We start from the raw sequence: 18,591 nt of genomic DNA, 5'->3' as shown, positions 1-18,591 counted from the left end.
GCGCTGGCTCGGCCGCGACCACACGCGCGCCCGGGAGGCGGCGGGGCGCGTGGGCAGAGAACTTGGCCTGCAGCAGACGTGGAGAAACCCTGGACCCTTAGTAAGGTTTTAACATACCAAATAAGCGCGCACACACAAAACCTATGGGACATGGAGCAGACAGAGGAAAGGATGGTCAGGGAGCGCAGGGCCGCGGGACCGGCGGGGAGCACGCGGGACCTGCACTGGGTGGGGACAGAGGTGGCTTCCCCCAGAGACCATCAGCACATCGTCTTCGTCGTGGCCGCAGGTTCCCCGGCGGTGATTTGCCTCCTCTTCCTTCTCTTCCAACTGCCAAAAGGTAGCAGTGCGTTCACCCGCATCGCTGCCAAAGTAGGGAGGGGCTGGCGGTTATGCCCAATCCCCGCTCCTAAGGGGGTGCAAGGTTCTTGGGGAGCAGAGTAGGTGGATGCCGTGGGCCCCGAATCTCATATACTATTTTAAGCTAAATCGGAATCTACCACCCTTGGATAACAAAAAAAGTATGATGCTGTACCTGTGCAAAGAAAAAAGGGGAAAAAATATTCAAACACTTGAGTAGAAAGTGGGAGCCCTGAACAAGATCTTGTTACAAGTGGCTCTGAAAGAAGGTGCCTACAAACCTGTTCCAGGGAATTATAGGATTTTGCTGGAAATAGTCTTAATTTGAAAGAGACAGCATCTAAATTCAAGGTAGGGTGTTAAAAATCTGCCTAGGTTTAAAAACAACTACAGAAACCCTAAGTAGTATTTCTTCCCCTTTCTGTACATCAAGCACACAGTTGGTACCAGCAGGGGGGGAAAAAAGCTCTAGATAAATCCATTTTGCCCTCCTTTTTTAGATTTCCAAATTTAAAAATATTGATTTCTTTCAAAGTTTTATTTAAAGTGATATGTAAATTTTAAAATCCCAGGTGACTGCAAATTAATTTTCTTTAAAAATCTTAACCATTTCCCTTAATCAAGTCAATGCAGTATTATAAAATTAGAAGTCTACTGTCAGATGACCACTAAAGACACTTAGGAGAGAAGATATATCCTAAATTATACATCTGTAAACAAGACAGAAAGCCCGAACCTGCAAATCTTCAGGATAGGTATCTGCCCCTAGGTCTCATCTCCATGACCTCTCCTGAATTGTCATGTATTCAAACACAGCTCATTATGAACTCACATTAAGATAATCTCTCAATCTCAGAGAGAGTTTTATTTCACAGATACGTCTGCCAGTGCATACAAAAAGTTAGTGTCTTGGTCATAATGTTGGGCAAGTCTACCAAAGTACAAAGACGACTGCAGATGGGGGGGAGGGGTGGACTAAACATTTTTTAAACATCCCAGCTTAAACTGGAGTAGACAACATCTGACAGCAATCATTTTCAGATTCCTTTCAACAACTGCAAATGAGGAGAAAAACATAGGTAAAACACTGCATAACATTTAAAAAAAAATCATTCTACTATGGGAACATCCAGAAAATTACACTGGTATCAGTCCATCCAAAACCAGCCTGCATATACACTGAAGAGCAAACTCCCAGCCTGCATTCAAAAAGACCTCCAGGATTAACAGGCGTTAATTATCTCACTCTAAATGCAAGTTAGTGACTTTTGTTTCAGAAAACCCCATCTAATTCACCAATTGATGGATGACCATTAGTACACCTGTATTTGCATTTCGTCGGTTAAAAAGACAAGCAGGGTTTTTCAGCACAGAAGAGAACCACTTTGCCAAGTCTTTTCAAGACGTCAATATGCTTCAATTAATACCAAAGCTGAGAGATTCCTCCTGATTTCCAAAACTGTCTAGGTGGCCTGGGTGGTTTTCTGCCCAGCAGCAGCCTCCTACCTTTAGTTTGTGTGCCTATATCCAAGAGGGGGGATTAATTAGCCGGGCTGGAGCTGACGGAGGCTGTCGTGACGAGCCCAGTGGCGATTGGCCGCCAGCCTGCCTGGCCCTGCCTTTATAATTTCCACACGAGTGCATCTGGGCTCTTAAGACAAACCAACAGCAGCTTCTTCTGACATATACACAGACGCACACTCACCCCCGACGCACACTCAGCACACTTCTCCTCCACCCGATTCCCAGCCCGGCACACACCATGATCACGGGCAAGCGTAAATAAATAGGGAAAGGGCTGATTACTTTGACCACTGGAAGAGCTGTGCTGGGTCTCGCCGCAACTTTTGTTCTTATAACTGAGGAGGTGATCTCTGCAGGCGCTTCTCTCACACAAGGAGGGATTCTTTAAAAGAGGAAGAGAGACGGAGAGAGAGAGAGAGGAGGGGTGGGGGGGAGAACAACCTTTCACTTTAAGGCCGGCAGGGCTCAAAGATAAAAAGCAGGGGAGAACGGCGCGAGGGATTCCCCGGCCGCCGCCGCACTTCGGAGAGACGCTTCTGGGACAGTTCCGAGCGCCGCGGCCCGTTTCTCCACCGAAGTTGGCTCCAGCTCTAGCAGCCGCGTTGGATCCCACAGCTTACTGCGAGACTCCGGTGTACAACCCGGATCTCTGCCCCAACATGATAGCGGCCCAGGCCAAGCTGGTTTACCATCTGAATAAATACTACAACGAAAAATGCCAAGCCAGGAAAGCTGCCATTGCCAAAACTATCCGGGAAGTCTGCAAAGTCGTTTCCGACGTCCTGAAGGAGGTGGAGGTGCAGGAGCCCCGGTTCATCAGCTCTCTCAACGAGATGGACAATCGCTACGAGGGCCTTGAGGTCATCTCTCCCACCGAATTCGAAGTGGTGCTTTACCTCAACCAGATGGGGGTGTTCAACTTTGTGGACGACGGCTCGCTGCCCGGCTGCGCCGTGCTCAAGTTGAGCGACGGCCGCAAGAGGAGCATGTCCCTCTGGGTGGAATTCATTACTGCCTCCGGCTACCTCTCGGCGCGCAAAATCCGGTCCAGGTTTCAGACGCTGGTGGCTCAGGCGGTAGACAAGTGTAGTTACAGGGATGTGGTAAAGATGGTGGCGGACACGAGCGAAGTGAAACTGAGGATCCGAGACAGGTACGTGGTGCAGATCACCCCGGCTTTTAAATGCACCGGGATCTGGCCCAGGAGTGCTGCCCACTGGCCACTTCCCCACATCCCCTGGCCGGGACCCAACCGGGTGGCGGAGGTCAAAGCGGAAGGGTTCAATCTCTTGTCCAAGGAGTGCCACTCCCTGGCCGGCAAGCAGAGCTCGGCCGAGAGCGACGCCTGGGTGCTGCAGTTCGCGGAAGCGGAGAACAGACTGCAGATGGGGGGCTGCAGGAAGAAATGCCTCTCCATCCTCAAAACCTTGCGGGATCGTCACCTGGAACTGCCGGGCCAGCCCCTCAACAACTACCACATGAAGACTCTGGTTTCCTACGAGTGCGAGAAGCATCCCCGGGAGTCGGACTGGGACGAGTCCTGCCTGGGTGACAGGCTGAACGGGATTCTGCTGCAACTCATCTCCTGCCTGCAGTGCCGGCGATGTCCTCACTACTTCCTACCGAACTTAGATCTGTTTCAGGGCAAACCTCACTCGGCTCTAGAGAACGCTGCCAAACAAACGTGGCGACTGGCGAGGGAGATCCTGACCAACCCGAAAAGTTTGGAGAAACTTTAGAGGACAATTTTAATCGAGAGCCGAAATGTGATTATACTCTTCATCCTTAAAAGTTCTCATGCAGTGTAAACTTCCTGTTCGATTCTTATCTAATATTCCACTCGGCAGTGCAAACAATCTCTTCCTTCAAAAGGAGTGCTAACTCAACCGCTTAAGGCATCATCTCACCCACCCCTCCAAGGGGAGAAAAGGAGTAGGGAGAGCAGATGGAGAACACCCCAAACCCACAAGTATTAGAAGACTTCTTTACAAAGGATTTCCTATCGCCCTTGAAAAGTACACAGGAACACCCGGAAAACAGCCTGGCTGTAACGCAAGACCGCAGTGAAGGCTGCCTAACTATCAGAGGATTATAGCAATCTTGGCTGTGAGTAAACATGATTTGGATATGCCATCTGAAGGAAAGTGTAATGTATATTTTGATTTGTAACAAATATTGTGATCTCACATTGTCTTTGAAAGTGTGGATGTTGGTGTTTTGTGATTTGGTGAACAAAAGTTAAATTGGCATTTTGGATACTTCCAAACATTTTCCACTAACAAAGATATAATTTAAAGGTAGATTTCCTCCTGGTACTTTTATCTGTCTTTAAAAGTGTCTGAACTTTAAAAAGTTTACATTTTGTTTCAAATATATTGCTTGTTCTATTTCTAACATTCCATAAATATACTTGAAATGTTATTTAAATATATTCAAAGAAATTTGAATTCAGCTTATATAATAACGCTTGAATATCTGAATTATATATTTGAAAAATGCACTTGAAATACACTGGATAATTACTTTTGTGATTTAGATTTTAATTTCTGTTGCTGGTTTTTATTTAATTAGAAGCTAATAAATGAAGTAAAATAAAACTTGTTGTGTCTCACTCTAAATCGTTTTCCTGTCAAAAGATGTAATGCTTCAATTTGAAAACTGAACCACTTGAATATTTTAAACATTTTGAGAAATATGCTAATGAAATAACTTAAAATAAAACCTTAAAATATTGGCAAAAAGCTCTTTTTGTATAGTTACATAATATAATGATCTGTTAGCTTCTGACTTACTTATAAGACTATTCCATTCGACAACAGAAACAATTTAAATCTACCTTTGAAAGCCTGCTCTTTTGGGTTAATTATTTATGTAGAATTTTTGACACTATAAGGATGAAATATGTCATGACAGTCATGGTTGCTGAGTTAAAAATCAGACAAACTCCAAGAAAAATGAACTTAACAAAGTCCTAATAAAACTTTTGAAATTTGTATATGAAAACTATGCTAATAAAATGAAGGTAATTTCTGACCTAATATATGTCAAACCTTATTTTATGCAGTAAGGGTTCCACTGGCAGGATAAATTAATCAGAAATCCAAAATTACCATTTACTTCATAGAGCAAGCCAATGATAAAAGCATAAAGACAAACTTTAAATGATTTAAAATCAAATGCACTACATTCAAACTCATTTTCAAAATTCTGTTCTTTTGGAGCTAGAAATAAAAGAAGTCCTGTGACTATCCTCCAGAGTATTTTAAGAGTCAACAAGTCTGGGAGGGGCTAATTACCTATGGGCCTTGGTTAGTTAATTCAGGTGGAGGTAAATTTGAGGCTTTTAATTGCTATTCCACAAATAGCATTTTATAATGTTTTACTTCTATATATAAATTAAACACAAATAATAAAGTTCTTGATCTTTGGGAGCATTTGTCTTTTGCTATTTTAGAACGATTGCCTCTGAAAAATACTTTAAAGGCAGATTTTTGTAAAATGATGCTTGTTTATCTAGCATGACTTATGTTCTTGAATTGATAAGCCTCAGGAAAAAAATGTTTACAAATGGCACAGTAACATAAAAGTTAAAACAATGGAATTGATTTCAGAAGAAACTTCAGAGGTATAGAGCTGCTGAATACTCAAGTTTTAAGTTTTACAAAATAAAATAATAAACAAATATTTATGCATTTCAAATCATCCAAATATACATTGTCTGGCACTACAACCACAGAAGACCTCATCTTTAAACAGCTGAGCACCAATACGTACTATGTAGACACATTTTAAAGCAACGCTTCTCAGAGAATCGATTTCTCTTCTTACATTCACATATAAAACTCATTCTTATTTCAGGAGATGAAAACTGGATGTAATAATGGAGAGGAATTTATATCTAAATGCCCTCCATAGTTTTCTTACAATCTTTTAACAAACAGTGATTCATACTTCAATGTATACTTTTGGAAATTAAAAGTGACCTTAGTAAGAAATTCCATGAGCCCTTTTCCAGTCTTCCCAGAGAATCTGAGATGCTGTACCCGAGGGACTTGGGAGCAACTGGCTTCACTACCAAATCTGCCCAAGTGCACACAAAGGCACTAGCACAGAGAGACTGTTAAAATGTAACAACAGGACTTAGGATGGTTACGATATTCTCCAATTCCATAAAATAGAGCAAGTGTTATTTCATTCATTTCATCTTCTGTGAGGATGGGAATGTGCTCCCCTCCCCCACTGTCATTTAAAACCAAGCAAAATGGAAAAAACACTTCCTGCCTGCCACACAGCCACCGGCACTGCACGCGGAATCATTTTCACTCACTTTTGTGTCGATCTTCTTGAAGGCAGGATCATCCTCGTCTACCTCGAAGTAGATTTCGGTCGTGGTGATGGAGAGCGTCCCCTTGGCCACCACCACAGGAGCAATGAGCTGGGCAGGAGTGCTGAGAACCACTGGACCTGAAAGAAGAGGGCACCAGAGGGGTCAGGCTGTGCCTCTTTGCCCCTTGCCTGCTCCCTCCCGGAAGGGCACCTCAGGTTTTAAACATGCACTGAAAAAAAATTGTGTCTGTATTATGCGGCAAGCTCCTTTCATGTGAGCTAGGTCTGCTTAGTTGTTACACATTACCTTATAACCAGACTGGAGATAAATAATTCTATAAAAACCCAAGAGGTCACAAAATCGAATAAGTGACCCTCAGTAAGCAAGTTTGCAACCTCGGCCTAGAAATCCTACATGGTTAGTGGGGTGCTGACACTAACCAACTTAAAAGTGCAGAATGACTCTCTAAGGCCCTGATTTTCCATTGAGCACGCACAGGCTTTCCCTTCCGAAGGGACGCTCTGGACAGTCAGCACGGTCCCCAAAGACCAGCCAACGTGTAAATCCCGTCCACTGGGCAGCAGTGGCCACCCGGGATGGGCGGGAGGATGTGAAGAGGTATAGGGTCTAATATATAAATCCCACTGCACTAACGGGTTTGCATTTTGCAGGAAGGGATCCCTACGTGCACAGCACATCGATATACTCGCAAAACGCGGACGTTAAACACGTTGTTTATGCAGAAAAGCAAGAAAATTGTAGCAGTGATTTTTTTCTCACCTGGAATAAGCCAAACACTATGAAATTGTAAGACGACTGAACAAAACGATTCTCAGAAAAGCATCTGCAAAGTGCCCTTTCTCAACTTTGGGGACTAGAGAAACTGAGCTTCAGTAAAGAGATTTTTAAAAAGTGTGCCTACTAAGGTGCTTACTTCGAATTCCTTCCATCTGAGTTAAAATCGAAAATTAAAAATCTCACGTATTAGAATATTAATTCAAAGGGGGAGGGGTTACTTAACTGCCCCTTTAAGATTGCCCGTAGAGCGGGGACATTCTTCCCTCCCTTCAAGTCTGTACTTAAAATATAGACTTAGAAAAAATAATGCATTCGTTATTCTGTAGCCAGGGTTCATTATATTCCCTTCCATCCCCGCACCCCCCCGCACTCCCAACCCACCCTCTCCAGCACACACTTAAATGAGTCACAGGAACAGTAGGGGGGAAGCAATGAAAAGGTAGGTCCCCTGCGGCCGCTCAGGCCCGGGCCCCTCGCGCGCGGCGGCTCCTCGCGGGGAGACCCGTTCGCCCCGCCGGAACCGCGGCGAGCAGGCCGGGCCTGGTCCCCGTCCGAGCACGGGGACGACGGCGGGGCCCACGATTCCAGGGAGCGGCACACGCCGAGTCCACCCCCGTCCTGCACAAAGCCGGGCGTTTCTGCTGCAAGAGGACCAAGGAGGACTCGGCCGGCTGTCGCGTTTAAAGGGAGGGGTGGTGGCTGTGGGGCACACTGGGTGTCAGCCGGCATCCCGGTCGGGACCGCCCGCTCGGGGCGGGCTCACGCGGAGTCCCCGCTTTCACTGTGCCGCTTCCCAGCCCCTTCGAGGCCGCAGCCGGGGAGCCCGCCCGGCCCCGGGGCGCCCGCCCGGCTCCGGGGCGCGCCGACTGCCGGCGCAGGTCTCGGGCGGGCAGCTTCCGCTGGGGCCGAGCGGAGTCGGGGGTCCGCCTTGGCTCCATAAGGTTTTTCTTTCCAAAGGGCGAGGCGGTCGATCTGAAGCGCCACTTTAAAGGCTCATCAATCTTAATCTAGGTTGCTCAAGTAATTATGCCCGAATCTCTTGTACGATTACAAGTGGATTTGGGTTTCTATTCCCCAGGCCCTCCTTTGTGTTTATTGGAGGGTCTGCGCGCGCGCTCCTCCGAAGCCCCCGCGCTCCGGCCGGTTCGAACCGCTCCCTTAACCCTTAAGCCGCCGTGTCGCTCCTCTGGAGACCACTCTTCGTATTCTCTTCGGGAGAAATCCGGGAGGTTCACTCTTGGCTGGGGCGAGGTGAGAAAGAAGGTGACCTGATTCACATCGGAAACACTGTCTTCCTACATATCTTTGGGCCTTGATGAACCCTCAGCAAAGTCCTCATTCTAAACACGGAAAGCTACTGATCTCTGGTTTCATAGAATATTCTGGTATTTGGAGACGATGAATGGTCAAAAACATTAAAAATGGCGAACTGCTTCGTTCTCTTAAAAAACAGTTTAACATATCCAAACAATTAAATTGGAAAAAAGAGAAAAATCATGATACCCGTTATTAAAACCACAGAAACTGACTGACCGAAATATACGGTATTATGAATTTTAAGTACACAATTCCTTTAACTTTTAACGGGGAACATGTTTCGGCTACCTGTTTCTCTGCCTTTCTGAAAGGCGACTGCGTTTCCTTTTGATTTTACTCCAAAGGCGTTCTAGTGAATTGGTATTTTTTTCGGGGGGGGGGGGGAGGTTATAAAAGGGCTTCGAACTGGTCATTCTTTAAGAAAGGCATTCATGAAATATTCAGCCTTAATAATGTGTCATTTTTACCCCTGTCCTTTGGAAATCTCCAATTACAACTTCCAATTCCATAGCATGTTTAAGGAGCGCTGAGTCTTTTTGTTGTAGCCTTCAGGGAGCAAACCAGCCGCAGAGAGAACAGAGTTAATCCACCACAGCGGTAACAGAGAGGGGATTATGTTTTAATCCCCTTTGGGGGAGCCTCTGGATTTTAGGGATCCGATATTAAAATGTTTACATAAGGCACGGTCACAAACCAGCACCCAGCATCTTCCACGTGCAAGATCTGGTTATTTGGAAACCTTGGATTCCTTTCCAAATAAAAATAGTTTAGAAAGGGCAGCATGTCTAGACGTCAGAGACAGAGTGATGTGGCAGATTCTGTTCTAGAAGATAACTAGATACATATTTAATCTCCTGTTTGGTGTAGGGAATTGGGGACTGGATGTAGATCTATTCATGCTAATCACTACTATGGCAATAAAAGGATCCATTATATCAAGGTCCTCAGGCGCACACAGAAATAAAGTGATGGATATTAAAAGATAGTGAAACAAATGGATGGAACCAAACCACCCCCCCTTTGTGTTGCTACATCCAATGGTTTAAAATGCTACCATCAAAAGTAATAACTAAAGGAAAAATAAATGTTACTTACCTTTTAGAATTGGCACTATAATGTCTAAGAAGTATTGATCAATTACTATTTGAGAGGACAGGGATATGACTTACCATTAATTTAGATGCTAATTTAAAATCTGAACTAGAACAAAGATTACCCAAGCATAATGGAAACTCTTCAGAAGAATTAACTTCTCTTTAGAGCCATGGGATCTTTATTCAGTGGAGGGGCAGAGTAGAGTAGAAAATACATATGTTTTATATTTAGGAAGGGAACTATTCATCAAATATATTTTTAAAAGTAGAATGTTAAAAACCACTTGTGGGTTCAGAGGATTTCACTGAGAACAAAATTCTAAGCCTAGAAGTCATGATACATCAGTTTTTAAACAGAACTTCACAGGTTACACAGGTCTTTTACATTTTTACTTAACTGCTAGTTCAACAGTCACAATTTGGGGGCTATGGATGTATTAATACCCTCCTGCCAAAAACCACCAGGAACACCACTGGAGTTGAGAAGGCAGTGCTAACTGCTCGCTGCTGTGAGGGAGACATGGGAAGGAGCCATGGGATGACTAGGTAAGAGGGTGTCAGCAGGACTTGCTGTAGGATCAGAGCTCCGGTTAAGTGATTTGGGGAAGGGTTCAAAGAGGCCGAACTTTGCTCTGGATTGGGCTCTGTCAGGGATTGGTGATAATTCTGTGATTGGATGGCTTAATAAATTTTATCTAGGCCTAGACCTTCCCTGGTGGCTCGATGGTAAAGACTTTGCAGTGTAGGAGAGTGGGTTTCTATCCCTGGGTCAGGAAGATCCCTTTGAGAAGGAAATGGCAACCCACCCCAGTGTTCTTACCTGGAGAAGTCCATGGACAGAGGAGCCTGGTGGGCTACAGTCCATGGGTTCACAGAGTCGGACACAACTTAGGGACTAGACCTAGGCTAAAACTGTAATTGATAGAGAAGTAGCAGTCACTCCTATGAGGAGGAAAGGAGGATGTTAATGTTCAGGCAAGTTGTATAGAGTGATCTTGCTTTTGTCTGTGCTTAGACAAAATTATAGTGTTTTTTTGCCTCACATCATCATGTGGACTTGTCTGATGCTGGTGTTCTGTGAGGTTGTTTATGTCCAACAGGAGAACATCATGACGGAGCTGTGAGCCCCAGGCCAGTTCCCAGTGATCCTGAGGCCTCCTTGTAAGGGTCAGGCCAGTTTCCTGAGGTCAGAGGCTGCTTTTCTCTTCCTTAGATTCAGGAATTAATCATTTTTCTTTTTTTAGGGAGGGGGTCAACAGCATTCCAGCTATTAAAAGTCAATTATGGTGATTAAATTCTCAAACTGCTAAAATTCTTACAAGCTTCAATATAAAGCAAGACAAAGAATATATATATATAGGAACAAGGGCTTGAAATTCAATTAAAATTGGCATCATTACAATTACTTGACGACTTTTAGTTGGCAAAAAAATATACTTAGTATACATGAAATTATGATGTATTTTAGAGTCACTTGAATATTTTCTAAACTTAGTTTAATATTAATAAAAGTTTTATTAGCTATATGGATTTACTCCACCCTCAACTACTCTGAAACCACACGTTCAATTTGCTGTTGGAACACATAAAAGACCATTATTTGGGGGATAATAAGCATTGACTAATCTTTGTAAAATTACTAAACTTACAGTCCTGCATTATTTAGAAGAAGTAAAACTAATGTGAGATTCTTTATGTTTAGTGGAAAAGGGTATCATTCCAGAAAATTTTAGGACAAAAATATAGTATGTAAAATTTTACAAACACTTCTATAGTGAGAATAGAATTTGTAGGAAAATAACTCATGGTAGGAGTGACCGAACATATCTAAAATATTTATTGCTGCTTTGAACTTATTTTTAAGTAGGGCACTACCAATTTAAAGGAATGTTTACACCATAGGATTACATGAATGAAATGTTTAATCTCAAAGCAACTGAAGACTATGAGAATATGAGAAAGCTGGAACTTTGTTTTGGAATACTAGGAAAACTTTAACCATTAAGAAAATGGAGGTGTTTGTGTATGTGCCTAAGGGCGAGGGCAGTTAGGGGTGAATGTTGCAGAAGATCTGAGTTTCCTACTACCCACAGTAGTTTCCAGGGTTTCAAGTATTTGAAATGCCTCAGAAAAAAATGAAAGTAACAAAATGGCTACCAGTGACGTTTTTATTTATGTGCAGAAAATATTGATAGTGGTCCACATATATTACCAGAATAATGATGCTCTGAGATTTTCAGAAACTTTTCTTGCAGTGAAAAGAGTTCCAGAATATTTTTGCTTAAATCAGGAAAATATAACTTGAACAACTCTTAGCATACATAACCCAAGAGTAATAAATTTGCATTCCAGCATTATCACCTCCTTCCCTAACATACACACACACACACACACACACACACACATTTCCCCACACTACCTATTATGAACACTCCATAAATCCAAATTTTATACAAAACTCACTGTGCCCAAGAAATGGCCTCTTTGTGCTCTTTGGTGACTTTCTGAACATAAGTGAAAGTCACTCAGTTGTGTCTGAATCTTTGTGACCCCATGGACTGTACAGTCCATGGAATTCTCCAGGCCAGAATACTGGCATGGTTAGCTGTTCTCTTCTCCAGGGGATCTTCCCAACCCAGGGATTGAACCCAGGTCTCCCGCATTGCTGGCGGATTCTTTACCAGCTGAGCCACCAGGGAAGCGAACCTAATCTATCCTTAAATTTTGAATATAATCTATCCATAAATTGAGATGAACAATAACCAATCATTCCGCTGTGCAGTGTCTTCCTTAGATTGTTACTGTGTAAAATGAGACAGATGCTTCAGAATACACATGAGTCTTTTCAGAGGTGAGCAGACCTACTTCTGGTAAAACTCCGCTTACCAGAGTCTGAAGCAGGAACAGAAACAACGGAGCCCTCTATATAAGATAAACTGAAGACTGCATTTTAACAAAATATCTATTCACCATGGTAGGACATCTATCTAAAATCCCATTTAGTGTGTTTATAAGAAATAATTTTATAAGTCCTAAGAGATAATCTGATAAAGTTAAGACTTTAGTTAACCTATCATTTATGTTTGTGATTCTTTTGTGTAGAGCAGATAATTCTTTATGTTAAAATGAAACCAACAGAAACTAGGGTATTTTTGGCAAAGACAACTCTACAGAAGAAACAGCTTACAAAGCATATATACTCTAAGTAAAATATTCCTGAATTATTTCCCAGCATAAACATATACTAAAAAGCAGTGATGATTTCAATGTTTGTGGGTGATAATTTGCTCTGCCTTTTGATTCACTAGGTGAGCCAGCTGAGAACTGTGATTCTAGTTATAACACGTTCAGTACAACATATGGAATCCATTCTTCAGTTTCTGGAACGGTACTGACTCTTTTATGGCACTAGGATATCATTTAATGATCAAGAAGAGTAACTTCCTACTAGATTGGATGAGTGAATAAACTGGGGGATATGATTTAAATCTACTGGAACAGGAGGACTAACTCTTTGCACCCCTTGGTTGGAGTACTGACTTGTTTTACTTTTTCATGGTTTCCTGGGCACATCTTTATTGCAGCACTTATAATGCATCAAATGTTTGCTTTTAGAAGGCTGTTTCTCCCATTTGGCATAAGCTACTTGAAGACAAGGGAATTCTTTTCTCTCAACTGAATACAGAAAATGATATACATCTTTGTTGCATTTATCTATCATAGTAAAATGGTCAATTAAAATAACAGATTACATCTTTTATATTTTTCTGGAATTGATTTCAAGTTGTCCTTTAAAAATATGCTAGACTTTGCATTTTATAGATGAGATCAATTTTAAAATATGCTCCAATAGGAGTTAAAATGCAGCTGGTCATTACAGCTATATATATCACATGCATACTATTATTTTTTAAATGACATAATTTTATAACTGCCACATTTTCCCCAGTGTGTAAGTTGTTTTCTCTTTGTAAATTAAATACTGAGACAAATGTTGAACTTACTTAATTCATTCATTCATGTAGCTAACAAAAATTGTTCAATTATTCACTATTTCAAGCACTGAGAGAATGCAGTAATTTATAAGGTGTGGATCTTACCCACAAACAGCTTAAAATACATAGCAAAGATAAGAAATATATAGGAATAAGTATGGAATAAGGGAGAAAGTGTTTACCTAAGCATTGCTAAAGCACTTGACATGTATGAATCTCATTTGTTCCTCATAACACACCAGCAGATAGGTACAGCTATGATTTCCATTTTACAGAGAGAAAATGAGATTGGGAGTTGAAGCAACTTAGGGAAGGTCACTCAACTTGGAAAGGGCAGAGACATGATTCAAACCTGGTGACCTGCCTCCAGGGTATTTACTGGTAAGTATACTGCCTCCCAGGCTTCCCTAGTAGCTCAGCTGGTAAAGAATCCACCTGCAATGCGGGGGACCCCAGTTCAATTCCTGGGTTGGGAAGATGCCCTGGAGGAGGGATAGGCGACCCACTCCAGTATTCCTGGGCTTCCCTGGTGGCTCAGGCAGTCAAGGATCCTCCTGCAACGCCGGGAGACCTGGGTTTGATCCCTGGGTTGGGAAGATCCCCTGGAGGAGAGCACAGCAACCCACTCCAGTATTCCTGCCTGGAGAATCCCCATGGACAGAAGAGCCTGGTGGGCTACAGTCCGTAGGGTTGCAGAGAGTCGGACACGACTGAAGCGACTTAGCATAGCAGAGCAAGGCATACAGCTTCCCACCAAGAGCAGAACATAAAAATAGTAACAGTCCTATAGACAGTCACCAAACTGTAAGATTTCCAGTCTCTTGAGGGGAGAATATGGTGGGGGCCAGGCGAGGCAGTGAACTGAAGTGAGTTGTGATGGATGGATGGATGGGTAGGATTTGGATAGATGGATGTACAGGGAAGAGTGTGTAAGCAGGAAAAGAGTTTGAACAAATAGACAGGGCAGGACACGCACAGGAGACAATCAGATGGGACAGCAAATAATAGATGTGAAGGGGAACAGTGCCGGATGAGACTGAAAAATACACGTAGCCTTGAATGTTAGATTTTTTAGGTTAAGGAACCAAAGATTACAGCTCAGGTATCAGAGTGTGGAGCAGTGGTGTCTGTCCTTTTTTGAGCTAACACATCTCTTGAAGATGACTAAATATTTGGTCCCTTCCTAGAAAAACCCACATATGAACATTCATCCATCCTGAATGCATAATAAGTGAAGTACTCATATTTTGCAGAAAATAAAATCTGGTTATTTATCTTGATCTCCTCCTCTACCTAAAGATCTTTCTGCCTCTGTATTTATTATTATTTCTTTTCCTCCAGTTTTCTCCAGAAAAAACTGCTCATCCTCAACTTGAACTTTCATACTGTTCAAGTCAGGTGCTCTCTCTACCTGGCTATCGGTCCTACCCTCCCCTACTTCTGCTTCTCTCTTATCTTGGTTCCTCTCTTTAGTTAAGCTTCTAGACACCAGTTTTTACCTCTTAGTTCATCACTCCCATTCACTCCTTTTGGCTTCACTCTCATCCTCTACTTAGGTCAAGGTGTTAGGGACCTACATGTTAGTTAAAATGCTACAGGCTTGGAAAAGTCCTTCCATTCATTAAAAAAAAATAAAAAAGAAAACACAATCTGTGTAACATTTTATTTTTAAACTCAGAATTTCCCCAATATATTTAACTATATTTTTTCTCTTTAGCATATTTCAAAATAACTGTGTTCCAAAGAATATCAGTTTGAAAATTACTGAGTTCCTTGATTTCTGAAGTATATTACAGACAAAACACATGCTATTGCACTTGACAGAGAATTTTTTTTTTTAAAACAAATTGAAGTTTGTGGCAATCTTGCATACAGGAACTCTTATCAGCACCAATTTTTCCAACAGCATTTGTGCACTTCAAGTCTGAGTGTCACCTTTTGGTAATTCTCATAATATTTCACACTTTTTCATTATCATTATATTTGTTACAGTGATGTGTGACCAGTGATCCTTGATATTACTACTGTAATTGCTTTTGGCCACCATGAACCTCACCACGATTGTGAACCTAAGTGATAAATGTTGTGTTTCTTCTGACTGTTCCCTTGACCAGCGCATTCTCTTGTTTCTCTCCTTTTCCCTGGGTATCTCTGTTCTCTGAGATACAACAATATTGAAATTAGGCCAATTAATAACCCTACATTGGCCCTGAAGTGTTCAAGTGAAAGAATAAGTCATAGGTCTCTCACTTAAAATCAAATGCTAGAAATGATTAAGCTTAGTGAGGAAGACATGCTGAAAGCAGAGACAGATCAAAAGTGATTCCTCTTGTGCCAAAGAGTTAGCCAAGTTGTGAATGCAAAGGAAAAGTTCTTGAAGGAAATTTAAAGTGCTACATCAGTGAACACATGAATGATAAAAAAGGAAACACCTTTATTGCTGATTGGAGAAAGTTTGAGTGATCTGGATAGAAGATCAAACCAACTACAACTTTCCCTTAAGCCAGAGTCTAACCCAAAGGTTCTAACTCTCTTTAATTCTATGAAGGCTGAAAGAGGAGGTGAGGAACTTTTTCAGAAAAGTCTGAAGCTAGTAGAGGCTGAATCATGAGGTTTAAGGAAAGAAGCTATCTCTATAATATACAAGTAAAAAGTGAAGCAGCGAGTACTAATGTAGAAGTTGCACCAAGTTTTCCAGAAGATATTTAATTCAGTATCTTGAACAACAGATTTTTTTTTTTTTTAATGTAGATGAAAAATGACCTTCTATTGGAAGAGGATGCCATCTTTCTAGGACTTTCAAAGCCAGAGAAGAAAAGTCAATACCTTAAGCTTCGAAGAACAGGTTGACTTTTGTTAGGGTCTAAAGCAGCTGATGACTTTAGGTTGAAATCAATGCGAATCTGCCATTCTGAAAATCTTAGGGCCCTGAAGAATTATGCTGAAACTATTCTGTCTGTAATCTGTAAAATGAACTAATGAAGCCTGGATGCCAGCATGTCTATTGACAACCTGGTTTGCTGAATATTTTAAGCCCACTGTTGAGACATACTGCTCAGCAAAAAAAATTCCTTTCAAATTATTACTGCTCCTTAACAAACCACCTGGTTACCCAAAAGCTCTGAAGGAGATGTACAAACAGATTGATGCTGTTTTCATGCCTTCTAACCTAATGTCTATTCTGCAGCCCATGGATCAGGGAGCTGTTTTGACTTTCAAGTCCTTGTAAGAAGTACATTTTATAAGACTGCAGTTGACATAATAGTGATTCCTCTTATGGATTTGGGCAAAGTAATTTGAGAACTTTCTGGAAAGGATTCACTATTCTAGATGCTATTAAGATTTGTGATCCATGGGAACAGATAAAAATGTCAACAGGTGTTTGGAAGAAGCTGATTCCAACCCTCATGGATGACTTTGAGGTGTTCAAGACTTCACTGGAGAAAATAATTGTAGATGTGGTGAACACAGCAAGAGAACTAGAATGAGAAGTGGAGCCTGAAGATGTGACTGCAGTGCTGCAATCTCATGATAAAACTTGAACAGTTGAGGAATTGTTTCATATAGATAAGCAAAGAAACTGGTTTCTTGAGATGGAATTTACTGCTGGTAAAGTTGCTGTGAAGACTGCTGAAATGAAAACAAAGGATTAAGAATGGTACATAGGGACTTCCTTGGTGATCCAGTGGCTAAGACTCCACGTTCCTAGTGCAGAGAGCCCAGTTCAATCCCTGGTCAGAGAATTAGATCCCACATGCCACAACCGAGACTCAGCCCAGCCAAGTAAATAAATACATACATACTTTAAAAAAAAAAAAAAATGGTACATAAACTTAGCTGATAAAGCGGTGGGGTTTGAGAGGACAAAGCTCAATTTTAAAAGATTCTGTTGTGGGCAAATGTGATCAAATAGCGTTGTATGCTACAGAGAAATCATTTGTGAAAGGAAGAGTCCATCCATGTGGCAAACTTCACTGTGGTCTTATGTTAAGAAATTGCCACAGACGCTCCTGCTTCAGCAACCACCACCTCGATCAGTCAGCAGCCATCACAGAGGCAAGACCCTCCACCAGCAAAAAGATTCTGACTAGCTAAAGGCTCAGATGATGGTTGACATTTTTAAACCATATAATATTTTAAAATTAAGATATTTTCACTTTTTTAGACACAATGCTATTGCACATTAAACATAACTTCTATGCACTAGGAAAACAAAAAATCACGTGACTTGATCTACTCCAATACTGGCTTTGTGGAATGGAACCTACGCTATCTCCCAGGTGTGCCTGTATTCTCTCCTGTTCTCTTTCTGCCTGACCTCCTTCTTGTATCCCTGAGATGCTGTCCTTTGTTGGCCAATTAAACCTTATTGTTCCACAGGGGATCTGACTTTTGGCTGCTGCTCTTCTCTTTATATATTCTTACTTTCCTTGGGTGATCTCAGAGGTTTAAATTATGAACTCCATGCCCAACTTGGATCTCAAATTTCAAACCTTCATATATGTTAGAAAAACTCAGATATCCAACAGACCAGGATGACCAGTCATCTTCATTCCTCTCTCCCCTAAAGCCCTGCATCTTTACATTCCCAAACATATTTAATAGCTTCTGGATAATTTCTTCTCTCAGGCCAGATTCTCCTCATTCCTACTCCTCACAATTGATCAATTATCATGGTCCCTCACATCCGACCTCCTCAGTGTTGCTTGAAGCTGCCCCTTCTTTTTCTTCTACCATCAGTTTAGTTCAAGCTTTCATTACCTCTGATGCGGGCAACAACTGCCTCTTACCTCAAGTCTAGACATCCTAAAATCATAATCAGCACAGTGGCCTGAGTAATTTTTTTTTAAATTAATTAGTTCTTTCCATTGCCATGCTTAAAAATCATTATTGTCTCATTGTAGTCTTTAGGGTAAAATATAGGGTCCTCATGGCACAAAATACACCACCAGTAACCCTGTCAATCTCAGGCTCAGAGATCTCTGCCTCACACTTTGACCTGAATAACTGAGAATGAGGGGAGTTTCACAGAGAAGGTGATATTTTAGCATATGATGCTTACATGTTGTCTGTAACAACTCCAAATTTTTACTTATGATTCCAGACTCAAAACAGGAAACATCCATTCTAGGAAGGCTTTCCAGAATATACATGGTCAAGGGCCCTGTTTTGTGTT

At 41.9% G+C, this 18,591-nt stretch overlaps 2 protein-coding genes across 8 annotated transcripts in view; one reads left to right on the top strand and one right to left on the bottom strand.

Annotated features, from left to right (window-relative positions):
• NBEA (neurobeachin) overlaps positions 1-18,591 on the bottom strand; it is a 642,892-nt gene that overhangs the window by 197,803 nt on the left and 426,498 nt on the right. For all 7 annotated transcript variants that reach the window (XM_070471793.1, XM_070471794.1, XM_070471796.1 and 4 more), the window contains one exon: positions 6,212-6,348. In XM_070471793.1, the coding sequence (XP_070327894.1) occupies positions 6,212-6,348 (137 nt within the window). The remainder of the gene's footprint in view (positions 1-6,211; positions 6,349-18,591) is intronic.
• Positions 1,928-4,922, top strand: MAB21L1 (mab-21 like 1). Its single transcript, XM_020893452.2, has one exon. It carries the CDS (start codon positions 2,544-2,546, stop codon positions 3,621-3,623), a length of 1,080 nt encoding a protein of 359 aa, XP_020749111.1. The 5' UTR covers positions 1,928-2,543; the 3' UTR covers positions 3,624-4,922.

This window comes from Odocoileus virginianus, chromosome 8, assembly GCF_023699985.2.
Source record: "Odocoileus virginianus isolate 20LAN1187 ecotype Illinois chromosome 8, Ovbor_1.2, whole genome shotgun sequence".
Lineage (NCBI taxonomy): Eukaryota > Metazoa > Chordata > Mammalia > Artiodactyla > Cervidae > Odocoileus > Odocoileus virginianus.
The sequence above is the reverse complement of the archived record's forward strand: the minus strand, read 5'-3'. Positions and strand labels throughout refer to the sequence as shown.